This window comes from Prionailurus bengalensis, chromosome B3 (genome assembly GCF_016509475.1).
Source record: "Prionailurus bengalensis isolate Pbe53 chromosome B3, Fcat_Pben_1.1_paternal_pri, whole genome shotgun sequence".
In the NCBI taxonomy this organism is placed as follows: domain Eukaryota; kingdom Metazoa; phylum Chordata; class Mammalia; order Carnivora; family Felidae; genus Prionailurus; species Prionailurus bengalensis.
Window position 1 is genome coordinate 49,179,703 of NC_057355.1, and position 19,556 is coordinate 49,199,258.

Consider the following 19,556-nt stretch of genomic DNA (forward strand, 5'->3'; position numbering starts at 1 on the left):
CTATGTGGAAATCAGCTCTGTTGTCTACCACAAAGGATTCCATTGGCACAAGCTTCACCTAGGAGTTAATCATTGTCCTTTATTCTCCTCTACTTGGTTTTATAGTTTTATCATATATGTAGGAATCCTTAACCAATAGATTTAGTTTTATAAAAGTTTTATAAAAATGGCATTATTTATTAAGGGTCTCATGATTTATTCTTTTCACTCATCCATCCAGTGTATAGATATAATTAATTCATTTTCACTGTTCCGTGATATCATTGTGTGAATATAACTACTGATGGACGACATTTGGCTTGTTCTCAGGTTTTTGCTAGGAAATTGCTATGAAAGCTGCTTCTTTAATCATAGAATTAACCTTGCTTTTTGAAAGGACTCAGTCTAGAGGGAACTCTCCCTCCCTTAGACCTTTCCCTAAATTCTAACATCCTCTTCCTGAGACACCAATGGTGTGTCTTCTACCTTGCTAAGTAAGTAATGAACTCAGCTTGTTCAAGTACATGGGCCTCTGTGGTCTTTGGCTGAAGGGTTATATATAAAATATCTTAACATTCCTTGTTGTGCCTTTTGGTGAATACCAGTTCTTAATTTTAGTTCAAGTTTTCAATGTTTTCCCTTTATAGTTGGTGCTTTTATGTCATATTTAAGAATTCCTGTTGGGGCGCCTGGGTGGCTCAGTCGGTTGAGTGACCAACTTCGGCTCAGGTCATGGTCTCACGATTTGTGAGTTCGGGCCCCGCGTTGGGCTCTGTGCTGACAGCTCTGAGCCTGGAGCCTGCTTCGGATTCTGTGTCTCTCTCTCTCTCTGCCCCTCCCCTGCTCAGTTCTGTCTCTCTCTGTCTCAGAAATAAACATTAAAAAAAAAAAAAAAAGAATTCCTGTCTTACTCTAAGATCATATGGATATATATTTTTAATATTCAAACTTTTGTCTTGAGTTAACCTGAAATTCATTTGTATGTATGACGCCATATGCATGTAGAAATCTAATCTCATTTTTTCCCATGTGGTAACCATTTCTCCTAGCAGCAATGTATTCAATAGCCATTCCTTTCTGTGCTTTTCCCCACTTGCATGCAGGGCCATCTCTGCCATATATCAAACTTCTATTTATATATGGGTTAAATTAGAGCTTTTCTGTTTTTAAAATGTCATAAGAAATAGTTTAAGACTTTAAGATTGAATGTTTCAAGGCTTGTGAAATACTGTTTATATAAGTACATAAAACAATGTGTAAAAGTTAATGTTTTATTGGTATCCGTTGGTGCAATCATTCAGTAATAAACTTATCAAGTTTTTTTAAAGGATAATTCATTCACAGTGCAGAAAGTTTAGTAAGACTGTGATAGGCTGGAGAACAATTTAACTGCAGAGGTGTGTATGTGCTTAACAAAGTGATTGCTAACAGATTTTTTTAGAGCCCCAAACAACACAAAGTATCCCTTTTACTATCTTCCATACATACATTTTCTCACTTGTATTTTTACATAGTCAGAGAATCTAGACTTTAAAATTTTATATGAAAGAAATGCATAAATCCTCTCTTTTGGAGCATAGAAAGTCTGAAACAAAATGGTAAGAGTAAGAATAGAACCAAAGGGGAGAGAATGCCAAAAGTAAGGACGAGGGAAAATAAATCTAAGAATGGCTCCCAGTATTCAAAGTTAGAGAACCTTGAGATGATAAACCCCTGACAAAATTGGGTAAGGTACTGAGGGGTGTCCTGTTTGGGGGACAAGATTATATTTTTTTTTCTCTCAAGTCTGCTGCTTCTAAACTTTCCTCAGGGAAATTTTCAGGAGGCTTGAAATTTGTGTTAAAAGCCTGCAAAAGTAAAAAGTTAAAAATCCAAATCCAGGGTGACTGGACGGCTCAGTCAATTAAGCGTCTGACTTTTGGTTATGGCTCAGGTCATGATCTCATGGTTCATGAGTTCAAGCCCATCAGACTCTGTGCCGACAGTGTGGAGCCTGCTTAGGATCCTCTCTCTCCCTCTCTCTCTGCCCCTCCCCTGCTCTCTCTCTCAAAATAAGTAAACTTTAAACTCCAAATCTGTAGGTGGCAAGTAGTTCATAGGTGCTTAAATTTCATGTAAGTTCATTGTGTTCTTCTTTTTTAAGCATCAGATTCCAGTAACTTATAAACTGAGTTTAGAGAAAGTAGCCTGGAGAAAAATAATTGGAATAGGAGTTAAGGGATCATAATTTTAATCACAATTCTGCCACTCATGTATGTGGGCAGAGGGTTAAGTGTGTGGGCCTCAGATTCCTTAAATATGCAGGATGAACTACATCACTTTCATATCTCCTTCCGGAGCTAAAGTTCTAAGTCTCCTTAAGCAATTGTAAAATGTACCCATGCAAATCCACGCTATCCTACAGCTTAGTTGCAGCCAAGCATTTGTCACATGAGTCATAGAGTTATTTCTCCCTAGGTCTCAAACCATGGAGTGAACCCGATCTACGCTCTTTTGGTGGCGTTAAGGCTGATAGGATTTGGAGCACTACAAGAGTAAGGCCAAGCTCCCAGGCCAGGATATCAGTCTGATCAGGAAATCTCCAAAACAGGAACACCAAATGATGCTCTGACAGCCTCCATAGTAACAAAAGGCCAGTGCTGCAAGACGCATGGGCTCACACCTGCTTCTCCCAGGTCACTCTTTCCAGTAAGGGCACATCTTTTTCTTTCCTTTTTCTTTCTTTTTTTAAAATTGTATTAATTAATTAATTAATTAATTATTATTATTATTATTATTTTGATGTTTATTTTTGAGACTGAGACAGAGCAGGAGCAGAAAAAGGGAAGACACAGATCCAAAGCAGGCTCCAGGCTTCTAGCTGTCAGCACAGATCCCCACGGGGACTCGAACCCCATGAATCCTAAGATCATCATCTGAGCTGAAGTGGGATGCTTAAGGGACTGAGCCACCCAGGCTCCTCCTCCCCCCCCCCCCCTTTTTTTCCATTCACAGGCGCAAGGCTTTTTTCTTAAGACTTAGGCCTATTTCTTTGGTGATTCACTCAGACCGCAGGTACCGGATAAGAGCCAGAGAGGTGGCATCACCGGCGGCAAGATGCCCCGGCAGTCACGAGAGAAGCTCACGGGGCGATGACAACGCGGTGGAAGAGGCGCGCCCGGGGCACGCTGGGAACGCGGGGCGCCGCAGCCGGGCCTGACCCGGAAGCGCTGGCGCTTGGTAACCCCGGCTTCCCTAGCAACCGAGCAGGTGCTTGTCCTAAACAGCCGAATCCTCGGTTACTACCGCCTCCCGAGATGCCTCTGCAGGTTAGCGATTACACCTGGCAGCAGACGAAGACTTCGGTGTTTATCTCTGTGCCCCTCCGAGGCGTCTCCGTCAGAGACGCGGACGTGTTTTGCACGGAAAACTATCTGAAGGTAGGAACTCGAGCTGTGCCTGAAGGGCCCTCGGGGACGTGATCCGAAGACTCCATGGGCGCGTTGTTGCAAATAAGCGTCCTAAAATTTAGTTCTGTTTTTTCAAACCGAATTCCATCAGGTGACACCTCATCTTTAGACAGATGTCATCAGATCAGATCTTATTCTTATCTAGGATTTCCTCATATGCCTTGTTAATCTTCTGGGACCTCGAATAAATTTATAGCAGGCATGTCAGAAAATGATTTTGGCCCCTATCCCCCCTTTTTTTTTTCTTAAAGGCCTAGTCTTTATTTTGTGTAACTAAATTAACCTCCGTTTACCTCCCCCTCCCTTCTGAATAGGTCAACTTTCCTCCATTTTTATTTGAAGTGTTTCTCTGTGCGCCCATAGATGATGAGAACAGCAAAGCCAAGATTGGGAATGACACTATTATATTCACCTTATATAAAAAAGAAGTGGCCATGTGGGAAACCCTTTCACTGTCAGGTGGTAAGTGTTTTTATTCAAAGGTGTTCATCTGGTTGTGTGTTTTGTATTTTATACCTTTAAAAAAAATTCTCTTTCAAAACAGTTGTTTCTCTAGTAGAAGAAAAATAGGAACATGAACATGGTTTAAATGATATAGTGCTTCAGCTGACACTTAAGATAAATTACTTAAAGATTGAATAATTCAAAAGTTAGAGCACATTTGTATTAGTTCTCAAGCAGATGTGGACTTGTATCTTCAGAGGCTAAGGTCTCTTGATATGACCTTATTTTGTGTAGGCATTAACACATCTGGTAATCCTAGGAACACCCTATTAGGTTACCATCCCCTGCCCTGCCAGTTTTTTTTGTTTTGTTTTGTTTTGTTTTTTAAGGTTAGGCTACCGAGGCATGGAAGGGTTGAATAATTGGCACAGGTCACACAACAAGTAAGTGGCAGACTGGAACTGCAGCCCTAGCAGTTTGACTCTAGAGCAGTGATTCTTTGACTCATCTGCAAAACTTTTAAATAACACAGATGTCTGAAACTCAGCCTAGTTCAATCAAATCAGTTTATGGGAGTGCGACACAGGTATCGGTAGTTTCAAAAAAACTTCCCAGGGATTATAATGTACAAAGCTGAGATTCCCTGTTCTCTATTCCCTTAATAAGTACTCTGTTCTTCTACCAAGATTGGCTTTGTGGGTCAGTAATTGCCCTCTACTGCTTTACCTCTATTTCCTTCCTCCCTGTTGTAGTTGTCTTATATTCTAGGGGTTTATGTCTGTTGCCTGAAATTTCTCTTAGGTCTCTGGCGTTAAACCTTGAGTAGGAATTACTGAGAATGGGGAGATGAATATCATTCTTGATATTACTCTTTTCTTGGTATTTTGCAGTGGAATTTAATTTTGTAATCCCCAGGACCAGGTAGATTTTTCTCTAAAGTCTGGTGTTCAGCTCAGAAAATACTGGTTAAGGTAGATTACCATACTGAGGTTACTTTAATTCTTTAGTGATTGCCAGACTAACTGAAGAGTTTTTTTTTTCTTTCCTAACCATGATCTTCCTCTTTGTTTTTTACATCTGCTTTCATTGCACATTTACTTGATTCTTCTTTTTCATGGTCTGATGGTCATCCATTCCACACTTTGACCATTTAAACCAAGGTTTAAATATTTTTCTATATAGGACCAGATAGTATTTTGAATATTATGGGCCATATGGTCTCAAAAGCAGCCAATAGACCATTCATATTTATTGACACTGAAATTTGAATTTTATCTTGTTTATATGTCACAAAATATTATTTTTATTTTTCAACTATTTAAAAATATAAAAATTATTCTTAGCTTGTGTGCTAGAGGAAAATAGGCAGCAGGTCAGATTTGGCCGTAGTTTCCCAACCTCTGATTTAGACTAATCAGAACAGTCTTAAAACTAGCTTATATAACAAGTAATGAACACTGATTTTACTTCAGAAACAAGGTTTGAGATTCCTTTAGAAATCAAACTCAGTTACACATGCGATTCAGTGAAATTATTTCTTTAAAAATACTGGTTTTCACATAAATTATGTGGAACTGCAGTCTATATGCCAAGCCTGCCTCATTATTCAAAACATATTTGCTCCATTTTTTCCTCCTGACTTCTTTCTTGGTATATTTTTCATTTTTTAGAAGTGAAAGTAGGTTCTTTTAATTATTTTTGCCCTTAAAGCCGGTCCAGCTGTCTCCACTCTGTTATTAAACAGGAAGTGGGTTGGGGGAGGCTTCAGACTTAATTTTAGTCCTTAAGCCCTAGTCAAGATCTTGAATGAATAAAAATGCCATGCTTTTTTTCTTTTTCTTTTTAAGACAGTTTCTTTCAAAGTTAAAATTCCAGGGGAGCCTGGGTGGCTCAGTCAGTTAAAAATCTGATTTGTCATCATTTTGGCTCAGGTCATGATCTCACAGTTCATGGTTTTGAGCCCCGTGCTGGGCTCTGCACTGATAGTGTGGAGCCTGCTTGGGATTCTTCCTCTCCCCCTCCCTCCCCCTCCCTCCGCCTCTCTCCCCCCTTCTCTCCCCCCTTCTCTCCCCCCTTCTCTCCCCCCTTCTCTCCCCCTTCTCTCCCCCTTCTCTCCCCCCTTCTCTCCCCCCTTCTCTCCCCCTTCTCTCCCCCCTTCTCTCCCCCTTCTCTCCCCCCTTCTCTCCCCCCTTCTCTCCCCCTTCTCTCCCCCTTCTCTCCCCCCTTCTCTCCCCCCTTCTCTCCCCCCTTCTCTCCCCCCTTCTCTCCCCCCTTCTCTCCCCCCTTCTCTCCCCCTTCTCTCCCCCCTTCTCTCCCCCCTTCTCTCCCCCTTCTCTCCCCCTTCTCTCCCCCCTTCTCTCCCCCCTTCTCTCCCCCCTTCTCTCCCCCCTTCTCTCCCCCTTCTCTCCCCCCTTCTCTCCCCCTTCTCTCCCCCCTTCTCTCCCCCTCTCCCTCCGCCTCTCTCCCCCCTTCTCTCCCCCCTTCTCTCCCCCCTTCTCTCCCCCCTTCTCTCCCCCCTTCTCTCCCCCCTTCTCTCCCCCCTTCTCTCCCCCCTTCTCTCCCCCTTCTCTCCCCCTTCTCTCCCCCTTCTCTCCCCCTTCTCTCCCCCCTTCTCTCCCCCCTTCTCTCCCCCCTTCTCTCCCCCCTTCTCTCCCCCCTTCTCTCTCCCCCTCCCTCCGCCTCTCTCCCCCCTTCTCTCCCCCCTTCTCTCCCCCCTTCTCTCCCCCCTTCTCTCCCCCCTTCTCTCCCCCTTCTCTCCCCCCTTTCTCCCCCCTTCTCTCCCCCCTTCTCTCCCCCTTCTCTCCCCCCTTCTCTCCCCCCTTCTCTCCCCCCTTCTCTCCCCCTTCTCTCCCCCTTCTCTCCCCCTTCTCTCCCCCTTCTCTCCCCCCTTCTCTCCCCCCTTCTCTCCCCCTTCTCTCCCCCTTCTCTCCCCCTTCTCTCCCCCTTCTCTCCCCCCTTCTCTCCCCCCTTCTCTCCCCCTTCTCTCCCCCTTCTCTCCCCCCTTCTCTCCCCCCTTCTCTCCCCCCTTCTCTCTCCCCCTCTCTCTTCCCCTCTCCCCTTTTCCCCCTCTCCCCTTCTCCCCCTCTGTGTCTCCGTCCCCCCAGTAAATAAGTAGACTTAAAATTTGTTTTTAATTCCATACTTTTTTTTTGGAACAACAGGCAAAAGTTTATTAAAATATAAGATTAGAAAGGAAGAATAGTAGCAAAGCTATCTTTGCAGAGAGAGAGGATTGCCCCTAATTCAATTGAACCTCCACTGAAATTTAGCATTCCCTTCAACTATGAATGTAGGCAACAGACAACAGTTGTATCAAAAATACAAATATCACAAATACATTTATATCACAAGTACCTTTATCTTTTATACTCATTAAAATACTTTGAGAGTATAGGATTTATTACACTTGTTGTTATATATTATTTAATGCATTAATGAAGAAGCACATGTTAGTACATCACACAAAAAAACCCCTCCTCTTGTAGGAGACCTCATGTGATATTTATTGTGATTAGGTTTATAAGCAAATAGTCCTGGTTTCTTGACAGAGAGGGAGGGGGATAAATATGTACATTTCCCTCCATCCTGTCCCCTCCCCCTCTCTGCACCTCTTTCCCTCTCTCATTTCATTACCCTTTCTCTCCCTTTTATGTCCCTCTCCCCATCCTCATCGTTCCCATCTTATTCACCTTTTCTGTTGTTCCTACTTTCTCTCATCCTCCTCCCCCATGCCCCATCATTATCTCCCTCTGTAGTAACTTATTGCTGTTACAGTTGCTTGCTTGCCTTTTAATGTTAGCTTCTTGGCCAGTTTAATATTGAAAAATGTTTTCATTTTTCCATGTGAAGTTGGGTCCCTCCCAAAATCTCATCTTGGATCAGTATGTCAGACAGTTTTTTCCTAAATAAATCATTCATCATAATCCTAATTTAGTGATATTTCTTATGTTTTAGTTGACAAAGAGATGATGCAAAGAATAAGGGAAAAATCTATTTTACAAGCACAAGAAAGAGCAAAAGAAGCTACAGAAGCAAAAGCTGCAGCAAGGCGAGAAGATCAAAAATATGCACTAAATGTTATGATGCAGGTAAGTTGCAGATTGATAGGAAAGTCCTCTAATTAAAGAGATAATAGTAAACTGTGTAAGGATAATTTATTACAATCACTGTACCTCCTCAAGTCTTTGTTCATGCTTTGGTTATAGGACTTATGATGTTATGTAGGCTATCTACACTTACATGTGTTCCTGAAAATCTATATGAAGATGGAGGATATAAAGATTGAACAATAGATTTACTTGTTTCAGGAAGAATTTTCTTTTTCCAAGGTAGTAAAAAAATGGTAAGGTTGTATGATAGAAGTGTTTTACTTATTTTTAAATCTTGAAATAATGGACATGATTATTTAAAACAAGAAGAGTCTTGAGGTGCCTGAGTGGCTTATTTGGTCCGACTGTTGGTTTTGGCTCAGGTCATGATTGCACAGTTTCTGAGTTCAAGCCTTGCATCAGGCTCTGGACTCTGTGCTGTCAGTGGGGAGCCTGCTTGGGATTCTCTCTCTTTTCCTCTCTCTCGCTCCTCCCCCACTGCTCTCTCAAAATAAATACATAAACTTAAAAAAATTAAAAAAAAGAGCCCAGTTAAACACTAAATATTGACATATTAGTATCTTTTTTTAACTGTTGAGGCTTTCAAGTTAAAGCTTTTAATCAATATATTTTTTGAGATATAATTCACATACCATACAATTGACTCATGTAAAGCTTATAATTTATTAGTTTGTTGTATATTTAGAGATGTGCAGCTATCACCACAATCAATTTTAGGACATTTTTATCACCTCAAAAAGAAACCGTGTGCCCATTAGGAGTCACTCACCATTCCTCCCATCCACTCCAGCTCCAGGCAACCAGTAATCCACTTTCTGTCTTTATAGATTTACTTATTCTGACTAATTTTTACAAGTAATTTTTTTTATTAAAAAAATTTTTTGGGGGCGCCTGGGTGGCGCAGTCGGTTAAGCGTCCGACTTCAGCCAGGTCAGGATCTCGCGGCCCGTGAGTTCGAGCCCCGCGTCAGGCTCTGGGCTGATGGCTCAGAGCCTGGAGCCTGTTTCCGATTCTGTGTCTCCCTCTCTCTCTGCCCCTCCCCGGTTCATGCTCTCTCTCTGTCCCAAAAATAAATAAATGTTGAAAAAAAAAAATTTTTTTTAAAAAAAAATTTTTTTTACATTTATTTTTGAGAAACAGAGACAGAGCATGAACGGGGAGGGGCAGAGATAAAAGGAGACACAGAATCTGAAGCAGTCTCCAGGCTCTGACAAGCTGTCAGCACAGAGCCCGACAAGGGGCTTGAACCCATGAACCCATGAACTGTGAGATCATGACCTGAGCCGAAGTCTGATGCACAACCAACTGAGCCACCCAGGCACCCCTTTACAAGTAATTTCTTATCTCTATTCTCATGTTGACATCTTGAAATGATTAAGGAATCTATAACTAGCATTTCATGAAGAGCTCTGTGGATCCAAGTCTCTTCTTTTGTATTTGGATTACTATTTTATTCATAATGAACAGTTCATAATTCCAAAGGTTTCTCCACTTCTTTCATTACTTCTACTTGACTTTATATATATGTATGTGTGTGTATACATATATATAGAGAGAGAGAGCACGTGCGTGCGTGCACCTATGGTTATATACTTTGTCTTTTACTTGAAAACTGAACACATGGTCAGCTGACCAAAGATTCCTGCTTTCAGTATATTTGAGTTCCATCTTTTCTTTATTGTGTTATTGCTGCTATCAGCCTTTTGATTTTATCATTTTCCTGAATTTTAAAAAATAAAAGCAAAATAATATAAAATTTGTGGTAATGGACAAATATTTACTGAACTAATAAAATAGTTAAAATAATGATATGCATTCTGCTGTATTGGTAAAATAATAAACCTAGCAGTACCACCATGTTATGTCTCAAAGTTATTAGTATACTGATATCTGAAAGCCTGACTTTGGTATTTGGAAAGATGGTTTTAGGGGTGTTAGTGTATACAATGTGAAGCTGTATAGCACATCCACAATGTTAAAGTGGATAGAACCTATGGTAAGTCTATAGTCTTTACTCCAAACTGTCCATGTTGTTTGTTTCTTTCCTTCAATAGAGTTCAGAGTTGGGATTATGTTTTCTTTCTTCCTTATTATAGCCATTGCCAAGTTAAATAGTAGGTACTCAAAAATTTGAATTAATTAATGTGAATACCTTGCTCTAATACCCTGTGACAGTAGCAACATTCTAGTTTGATGGATAGACACAGATTTTTTTTTTTTACTCTGTCTGATGTTAGACATTCAGAAAAGAACTTTCATGGTTCAGTAAGAGTAGATGAAGAGATACAACAACAAAAGGCAACATGTTATTAGCTGAAACCAAAAAATTAACTTAAAATTTGAATTACATCTCGAAAAAGAACAGTTTTTAGTAGTAATCTTTTAAAAATAATTAGCAGGGCTGGTGCTAAGACTCATTATAATGTCAGTTCACTGTACTGTATTAGTCTGCTTGGGCTACCATAACAAAATACCACAGATGGGAAAGCTTAAACAACAGACAGTTCTAACAGTTCTGGAGTCTCGAAGTCTCAGATTGAGGTCCAGCAAAGTCAGTTTCGGGTGAGGAGTCTATTCTGGTTTGCAGTTGGCAGAGAGAGAGAGAGAGAGAAAGAGAGAGACAGAGAGAGAGAGACAAAGAAAGAAATCAGGTGTCTCCTCTTACTAGGACACTAATTCTCTTCTATCCGGCCCCACCCTTATGACCTCATCTAACCTTAATTACTTCATCAAAGGCCTGTTTTCCAAATATAGCTACCCTGGGGATTAAGGCTTCCACAGATTAATTTGGGGGCACAGAAACACCCAGTCAATAACACTGTGTAATAAACTATCCAAAATTTAGCGACTTAAAGGCACAAATACTTATTTCTCAACATTCTGTATGTTGGTGAGACATTTTCTGTGGTTTGGGGCTGGATTTGTTATGGCTGGATATTCTAGAATGGCCTCGCTCAAGTGTCTGAAACCTTGCCTGGAAGGTAAGCTTGAATAAGTGCTTTTAAAACTTTGCTGTATCATATTTACTAATGTTTCATTAGCCAAAATATGTCATATCGCAAGCTCAGATTCAAGGGCTGGAGAAAGACTACACCTCTTCTAGGAAAGAGTGATTAAATTACATTGTAAAGGGGCATGCATATAGGGATGGGAGGAATTTGGGGCCACCTTGCAAGTTCGGTGATAAAGCAGTGATCAGGTGTAGTTCATTCAAGGCTCTGATTCCATCTGTCTGCATCATCTTTAGCACTGCATTTTCTTTGTGTCTATTTTATCCTAGGCTGATGATCTACATCGGCATATAACAAGGCCCAGTGGAAGACAGGCTATTTTGTTGGCTCCCTTGTAAACCCATAAAACAATTGCTTTAGATGTTATAAAGTGATATTAGAAATGATAATCAGTTTGACACCTGTTCACATGAATCATGAAGTCTTTGTTGCTTCAAACTTATTTTACAGGATCAGCTCTTCACTATCTTTGCTGCTGATCTATCATTTGTTCACTTTATAGTCATTTGTTGAATACTGTGAAAGGTGTTGCTACAGAGTTGAACAAGTCAGTCTTCACTTTCAGTTTACTCATGGTACAGAGAAAGTGACAGGCGAGAAAAACAGATTGCACCAGAGGATGCATGAGAGGTCATGGGAGGATAAAAAGAGAACACTGACAAAAGACTGGTATCTCAGTCTGAGAGTATGGGCAGGAAATATGAGGCAGTGTTGTTTGTGCCCAATACTGGAGAATGAGTCACAGGTACCTGGAGAATAAATGGAAAAATTACAGACAGCTTGAATAAGCACATGACAGAAAGTGGCACAGTGAGGGAACATTTGTTGGTCAGAAATAAAATCTTAATATTTTGAAAATTTTCCTGAAGGTAATGGGGCACTCTTTAGCAATTTTCAGCAAGAATATCAAATTAATAGGGTTTGTATTTTGGAAAAGTTCATTCTGGCTATTGAGTGTGAAGTGCTTGTAGTGTGGAGGCAGAACTTTTGTATTTTTAAGATGGAAAGACTTTGAACATATTTACATGTTGAATAAGAGGCCAGTAAAGGAAAGGTTGATAATACAACCAAAGCAAGGAATTGATGATAATGGAATGGGTGGGATGAAGGTGAACCAGTGAAAAAATTACTCTTAAGTAATAGCAGGATATATTTTTTAAATATTTATTTACTTTGGAGAGACAAAGAGTCGGGGGGAGGAGAGAGAGAGAAGTGGAAGGGGCAGAGAGACAGGGAGAGGATCCCAAGTAGGCTCCACACTGTCAGCACAGACCCCCAACTTGGGGCTTGATGTCATCAACTATGAGATCTGAGCCAAAATCAAGAGTCTGATGCTTAACCGACTGCTCTACCCAGTTGCCCTGCGGGATATTTTATCTTTTGACACTAGAGGGCAGGGCTAAGGAATAACTAAGTATTTGGAAAATTCTTAAGTACACAGATAGTTAAAAGAATCCTTTTTTTCCCCCCTTTTTTTTGCCCCCCTTCCTCCCTCAGGATGAAGGAGGCAAGAGGGAAAGAGATTGAGGCAGAGTTATAGGTTTTGAGGTGACTAATGAAAGTTTGGAATACAGATGCCAAACTAATCTGAAACATGCTCTATTGGACAGTGTTGACTGCTATTGCCTAGTTTTCCTATCTTATTTACTATTTTGTTTTATAGATTGCCCTATTCTCTTTTGAGTTTTCCTTTTGTTTTCTACTTCAGGGTAAGTACTACTTGACTTTTGTCCTCTGAACTTTTAACCTAGGTAGATCAATTTTGAGGTGCTTTCTTCTTTTTCTTAAAGATAAAACCCAGAAATCTCAACCTGTGAAACAAATGTTGCCTAATCATGCAGATGAAGTATGAGTTGCTTTCTGGAGTTGTCTAGATTATACTATAGTGCCTTAAAAAGTTCTTATCTGTGGGGGTTGATTTCAGCTCAGGTAATGATCCTGGGGCCCGGGGATTGAGCCCTGTGTCGGGCTCCGTGCTGACAGCACAGAATCTGCTTGGGATATTCTCTCTCCCTCTCCCTCTCCCTCTCCCTCTCCCTCTCCCTCTCCCTCTCCCTCTCCCTCTGTCCCTCCGTCCCTCCATCCCTACATCCCTCCATCCATCCCTGTCTCCTGCTCACTTGTGCCTCTCTATCTAAAATAATGTTAAAAAAAATTCTTATCTGTGAAACCACATATGCTATTTATTGGAAGAGTGTACAATGTACAAAAATACCACAAGGAACTACTTGGCCACTTTTATTCTATTTTTTATTAGTAATTTTAATGTTCCTAGCATTTTTTGTATCCCCCAGCCCCTCCTTTTTCTGCATCTTCTTTCCTTTCAGTATATGTCAGTACCCTGTTAGCCCTATTGATTTTCTCATAATCCTGTTTCTTCCTTTTAGGTAATTAGCATTTTCCCTATAAACCCATCTTTAGGGCTCTGTGCTTTTGGTAACTCCTGTTCTAACTCCTTTGACCAACTCTTTATATGTGAAGTCTTCATTCTCTTACCTTATTTGTTATTGACAGTTATTGCCATCATAAGACACTTAATTATGCTATTCATATACCCAGTCTTTGTATCACTATTCCTTTTGAATTTTATTTTTCACCTTTTCTTTGATATTTCTTTTTTTTTCCTAAATTTTTTAAATGTTCATTTAATTTTGAGAGAGAAAGAGAGAGTGTGAGCAGGGGAGGGGCAGAGAGACAGGGAGACTCCAGGCTCCAAGCTGTAAGCACAGAGCTCTATGTAGGGCTTGAACTCACAGACTGAGAGATTATGACCTGAGCCAAAGTTGGACGCTCAACTGACTCAGCCACCCAGGCACCCCTGTCTTTGATATTTCTTATTGACAAGTTTTACAGACCAAATACACTTTGTTTTGTTTGTTTCTCCTTCAAAGTGTACCATGGTGGCTTTGCTTTATTTTTAAGCTTCTTTTTTTTTTTAATTTTACTGAGGTGTAATTGACAAAATTCTAATATATTTAAAGTATATAATGTGAACATTAGCCATACATATACATTGTGAAAGGAATCCCTTAGTGAAGTTAATTAACACATATATCACTTCATACAGTTATCCTTACATTTGATCTCAGCACTTATAGCTGAAAGTGAATGAAAGTTGATGAATGAACTCCTCCCCATTTACCCTGACCCTTAGCCCCTGGCAACCACCATTCTTTCTACTCTGTTTCTGTGAGTTCAATTTTTTTTTTAATTTGATGTATAAATGATACCATGCAGTATATATGTTATATATAACATGCATAGTATGTATATATATGTGTGTGTATATAATGAACAGAATGAATGTGTGTGTGTATAATGAACAGAATGAATGTGCATGTGTGTATATATACATATATCACATTTCAATCCATTCATCCGTCAATGGATTCTGAAGATTGTTTCTATATCTTGGCTATCTTGAATAATGCCTCACTAAACGTGGTAGTGTAGACATCTCCTGGAGATAGTGACTTCATTTCCTTTGAATATATATACCTGTCAGTCATTTGTATATCTTCTTTTGAAAAATGACTAGTCAGGTCCTTGGTACATTTAAAAGTTTTTATTTATTTTCTTGCTATTGAGTTATGAGTCTTCTATATTTTGCATATTAATCCCTTATTGGCTCTGTGGTTTATATATATTTCTCCCATTCAGTACATTACTTTTTTATATTGTTGGTGTTCTCTTTTGCTGTGCAAAAGCTCTTAAGATGTAGTCCCACCTTATTTTTGCTTTTGTTGCCTTTGCTTTTGGTGTCAAATCTAAAAAACCATTTCCAAACCAATGTCAAGGAGCTTATCACCTATATTTTCTTCTAGGAGTTTTAGGTTTTGGATCTTACATTCAAGTCTTTAATCCATTTTGAGTTCGTTTTTGTGTGTGGTGTAAGGTAGGGGTCCAGTTTCATTCTTTTGCATGTGAATATCCATTTTTTTCTAGCACCATTTACTGAACAGACTATCTTTTCGTCTTTGTACATTTTTAGTGCTTTTGTTAAAAATTAGGTGATCATACATGCATAGGTTTGTTTCTGGGCGCTCTATTTTGTTTCATTGATCTATATGTCTGTTTTAATAATACCATACTGTTTTGATTACTCTAGCTTTGTAATATAGTTTAAAATTAGAAAGTGTGACACTCCAGCTTTTGTTCTTCTTGCTGAAGATTGCTTTAACTAATTAGAATCTTTTTTGGTTCCATACAAATGTTAGGATTGTTTTTTCTATTGATGTGAAAAATGCTATTGGAATTATGATAGGGGTAGTAATGAATCTGTAGATCACTTTGGGTAGCATGGCCAATTTAACAATATTCTTCCAATCCTTGAAGATTTATTTGTGTCTTCAATTTCTTTCAGCAGCATTTTGTAGTTGTCATTGTATAGATATTACACCTCTTTGGTTAAATTTGTTCCTAAGTATTTTATTCTTTTTTATGCTGTTGTAAATGAGATTTCTTCTTATTTTCTCTTTCTGATAGTTTGTTGTTAGTGTAGGAATGTAACTGATTTTTTTTTTTGTATGGACTTTGTGCCTTGCAGCTGTACTGGATTCATTTATTAGTTCTAACAGGGTTTTTTTGTTTTTTGTTTTTTTCTTTTTTGGAGTTCTTAGAGTTTTCTCTGTATGTCACCTGCAAATCTAGACACTTTTATGTCTTCCTTTCCAATTTGGATGGCTTTTCTTACTTTTTTTTTTTTTGCCTAATGGCTCTGGCTGGGACTTCAGTACTATGTTGAGTAGAGGTGGTGATAATGGACATTCTTGTCTTGTTCCTGATCTTAGAGGAAAAGCTTTTGACTTTGCGCTATTGAGTATGATGTCAGCTTTGGGTTTTTCATATATGGCCCTCATTTTGAGCTATGTTCCATATAGATCTAATTTGCTGAAAGTTTTATCATGGAAGGATGTTGAATTTTGCTAAATGCTTTTCTACATCTATTGAGATGACCAAATGATTTTAATCCTTGATTTTGTTAAACTGATGTATGACATTGATTGATTTGCCTATATTAAACTATCCTGCATCCCAGGAATGAATCTCATTTGGTCATGGTGTATAATCCTTTCAATGTACTCTGGAATTTGGTTTGCTAATATTTTGTGGAGAATTTTTGCATCTATATTCATCAGGGATATTGGCTTATGGTATTCTTTTCATGTAGTGTTCTTATTTGACTGGTATGTGGGTAGTGCTGGCCTAATAAAATGAGTCTGGGAGTGTTCCCCCCCTTCACTTTTTTATAAGGTTTTCAAAAATGAGGTGTATGTATCCTTTTCTAAATGTTGGGTGGAATTTACTACTGAAGGCATCTGATCCTGGAGTTTTCTTTGTTGGGAGGTTTTTGATGACTGATTCATTCTCCTATAACTGGTTTGTTTAGATTTTGTCTTCATGATTCAGTCTTGTAAGTTGTACATTTCTATAAGTTTATCCATTTTTTTTAGGTTTTCTACTTTGTTATATAATTATTCATTTTACTTTTTTATGATCCTTAGTATTTCTGTGTTGTCAGTTGTGATGTGTCCTCTTTTATTTCTGATTTTATTTTTTGAGTCTTCTCTCCTTTTACCTTAGTTTAGCTTAATAGTTTTCAATTTTATTTTTCTTTTCAAAAAACCAGCTCTTAGTTTCACTGATCTTTTCTGTTATCATTCTAGGCCCTACTGCATTTCTTTATGCTCTGATATTTATTATTTTTTTGCTTCTACTAACTTTGGGTTTAATTTATTCTACTTTTTCTAACTCTTTAAGGTGTAAAGTTAGGTTGTTTATTTGAGATCCTTCTTTTTTCTTAAGGTAGGAGTTTATTACTATAAACTTCCCTTTTAAAATTGTTTTTGCTTCATCCCATAAGTTTTGGTATTTTGTGTTTCCATTTTCATTTGTTCCAATATATGTTTTGATTTCCCTTTTGATATCTTCTCTGACCATTTGTTGTTCAGGAGTAATGTGTAATCTCCACATATTGGTTAATTTTTGTTTTCCTTGAGACTGATTTCTACTTTCATGCCATTGTGGTCAGAAAATATACTTGAGCTAATGAATATTCTTTAACTCTTTTATGACTTTTTGTCTTGGATAGTAGCCATCCTAATGGGTGTGAGATGGTATCTCATGGTGGTTTTGATTTGGTCCTCAATGCCATTTTAATTTGAAATGTATCTTTGAAACCTACCCATTCCCCTTTCCTCCATTTTTAATTCTTTCAGATGTTGGTAAGCAGAACCTTTATTTTTGGTTGGTCTTTTCCTCTCTTATCCCATCATTTGCCCTGCACTTACTCCTTTTTTAAAAATAACAGCTTTGAGATTTCCTTCATACACTGTACAGTTCACTCTTAAAGTGTACAATTCTGGGGGCTCCTGGGTGGCTCAGCCGGTTAAGTGTCTGATTTCGGTTCAGGTCATGATCTCATGGTTTGTGAGTTCGAGCCCCACATAGGGCTCTGTGCTGACAGCTCAGAGCCTGGAGCGTGCTTCACATTCTGTGTCTCCCTCTCTCTCTGCCCCTCCCCTGCTCATGTTCTGTCTCTCTCTCTAAAATAAATAAATGTAAAAAAAAAAAGTTAAAATAAATAAATAAATAAATAAATAAATAAAAGTATTAAAAAAAAATAAAGTATACAATTCTATGGCTTTTAGCTTAATTACAAGTCATGCAACCATCATGACTATGTGGTTCCAGAACATTTTCATCGCTTCAGAAAGGAACCCCATACCCATTAGCAGTCACTCACTATTCTATCCTCCTCTGTAGTCCCTATCTACCTTCTGTCTCTATGGATTTGTCTATTCCGGACATTTCACATACTATATATGACCTTTGGTATCTGCCTTTTTTCACTAAGCATAATGTTTTTGAGATCATTTATTTATTTATTGTAATGTTTATTTACTTTTTGAGATAGACAGCATGAGCAGGGCAGGGGGCAGAGAGAGAGGGAGACACAGAATCGGAAACAGGCTCCAGGCTCTGAGCTTTCAGCACAGAGCCTGATGCAGGGCTTGAACTCACATACTGTGAGATCATGACCTGTGCTGAAGTCGGATGCTCAACCGACTGAGCCACCCAGGTGTCCCTCATTCATTTTGTAAAATAGGTGAGACCTTCATTCATTTTTATAGCTGAATGATACTCCATTGTATGGATATACCGCAGTTTGTTTCTTTGTTCATCAGTTGGTGGAAATTTAAGTTCTTTTCACCTTTTAGCTATTGTAAATAGCACTGCTATGAACGTTCACTTATTTTTTTGAGTACCTGTTTTCAATTCTTTTGTGTATATACCTAAGAGTAGAATTGCTGGGACATTTAACTTTTTGAGGAGCCACCAAACAATTTTCCATAATGACTGTACCATTTGGCATTCTCTTCAGCAATATGTAATGATTCCAATTTTTCTACATCCTTGCCAAAACTTGTTATTTTTCATTTTGTTGTTTATAGTCATCAGAAAGTATGAGCCCCCCAAGTTTTTTTTTTTTTCAAGATATTTTGGCTATTCTGGGGCCTTTGCAATTCTATTTGATTTAAAGATTGGCTTTTTCATTTCAGTTATTATTGTAGCATATCTGTGTGTTATTTGGCAGTTTGAAAAGATCATTATATAAAATCTTATTTTTATAATTAAAAAATGAATAGAAAATAGAAAATGAATAGAAAATAGTGAGATCACTAGTAATTTTTTTTCTTTTTTCTTTTTTCTTTTGTATTTTCTGTGTTCTCACCATAATAAATGCATATTTTTCATAATAAGAAAACATTTTTTTAAAAAGGAGCAACACTTACCTTCTGATGATTACTGTTTCTACCTTTAATTTCTTTTTTCTGTAATAATAATTTACTAATTTTTGTGTAAATCTACCAAATTTCTAAGCATATGAGAAATTAACTTTAGCTATTAACAGGTAGTCATCAGAAAAGACAGTATCTCTGACACTGCTTTTCTTATATGTACATTTTGTCAGGTGTGCTGACCTACATCCTTTTTGTGTAAGTGTATCCCAGATTCACAACATCTGTATAGAAGTATACTTTCAGCAATCATGCATGTCCATTTTTTTGTTTACTTCAAACTTTTTCATCTTTTCCAGATGTGTGGTTAAAATTCATTCATTCATTCATTCATTCATTCATTCATTCATTCATTCTACCCACTAGGATATTTGTTAGCCTTGGAAAGAAGAGAGTGTGGAAGCAAAAATACTTTTGTTGAGAGAAAAATGGAAAGAACTGAAATGGTTAGATGGTACTTACTCTTCTCAACAGCAAAGTCTTGAGATGGAAGTAGCAGGATGCACTTAGGCATCTCTAAAAAGGAAACTGTAAAAGCTGTTATCAGAAATGAACAAGATTATTACTGAACAGAAAGGAAAACATAAAGGGTAGGATATAAAAATATATTAACTCATTTCCATTAGTCCAAATCTGGTTTGAGAAATAATTTTTCTTCATCAATTCTTTTAGTTTTGTTCCCGTGAATTTGAAGTCTAGTCAAATGGGAACTTTGTAACATACATAACATTAAATATGTATGTAAACATACATGTCTTTGGC

At 38.4% G+C, this 19,556-nt stretch overlaps 1 protein-coding gene across 3 annotated transcripts in view; it reads left to right on the forward strand.

Moving 5' to 3' along the window:
• Nucleotides 1–3,177: 3,177 nt before the first annotated feature.
• The window catches only part of DNAAF4 (dynein axonemal assembly factor 4), a 69,918-nt gene continuing 53,539 nt past the window's right edge, over nucleotides 3,178–19,556 (forward strand). The window contains exons 1-3 of one of the 3 annotated variants that reach the window (XM_043555367.1): nucleotides 3,178–3,398; nucleotides 3,743–3,890; nucleotides 7,827–7,960. In XM_043555367.1, the coding sequence (XP_043411302.1) occupies nucleotides 3,276–3,398; nucleotides 3,743–3,890; nucleotides 7,827–7,960 (405 nt within the window). In that variant the 5' untranslated portion in view covers nucleotides 3,178–3,275. The remainder of the gene's footprint in view (nucleotides 3,399–3,742; nucleotides 3,891–7,826; nucleotides 7,961–19,556) is intronic. The other 2 variants (XM_043555366.1, XM_043555365.1) reach the window with 2 other exon arrangements.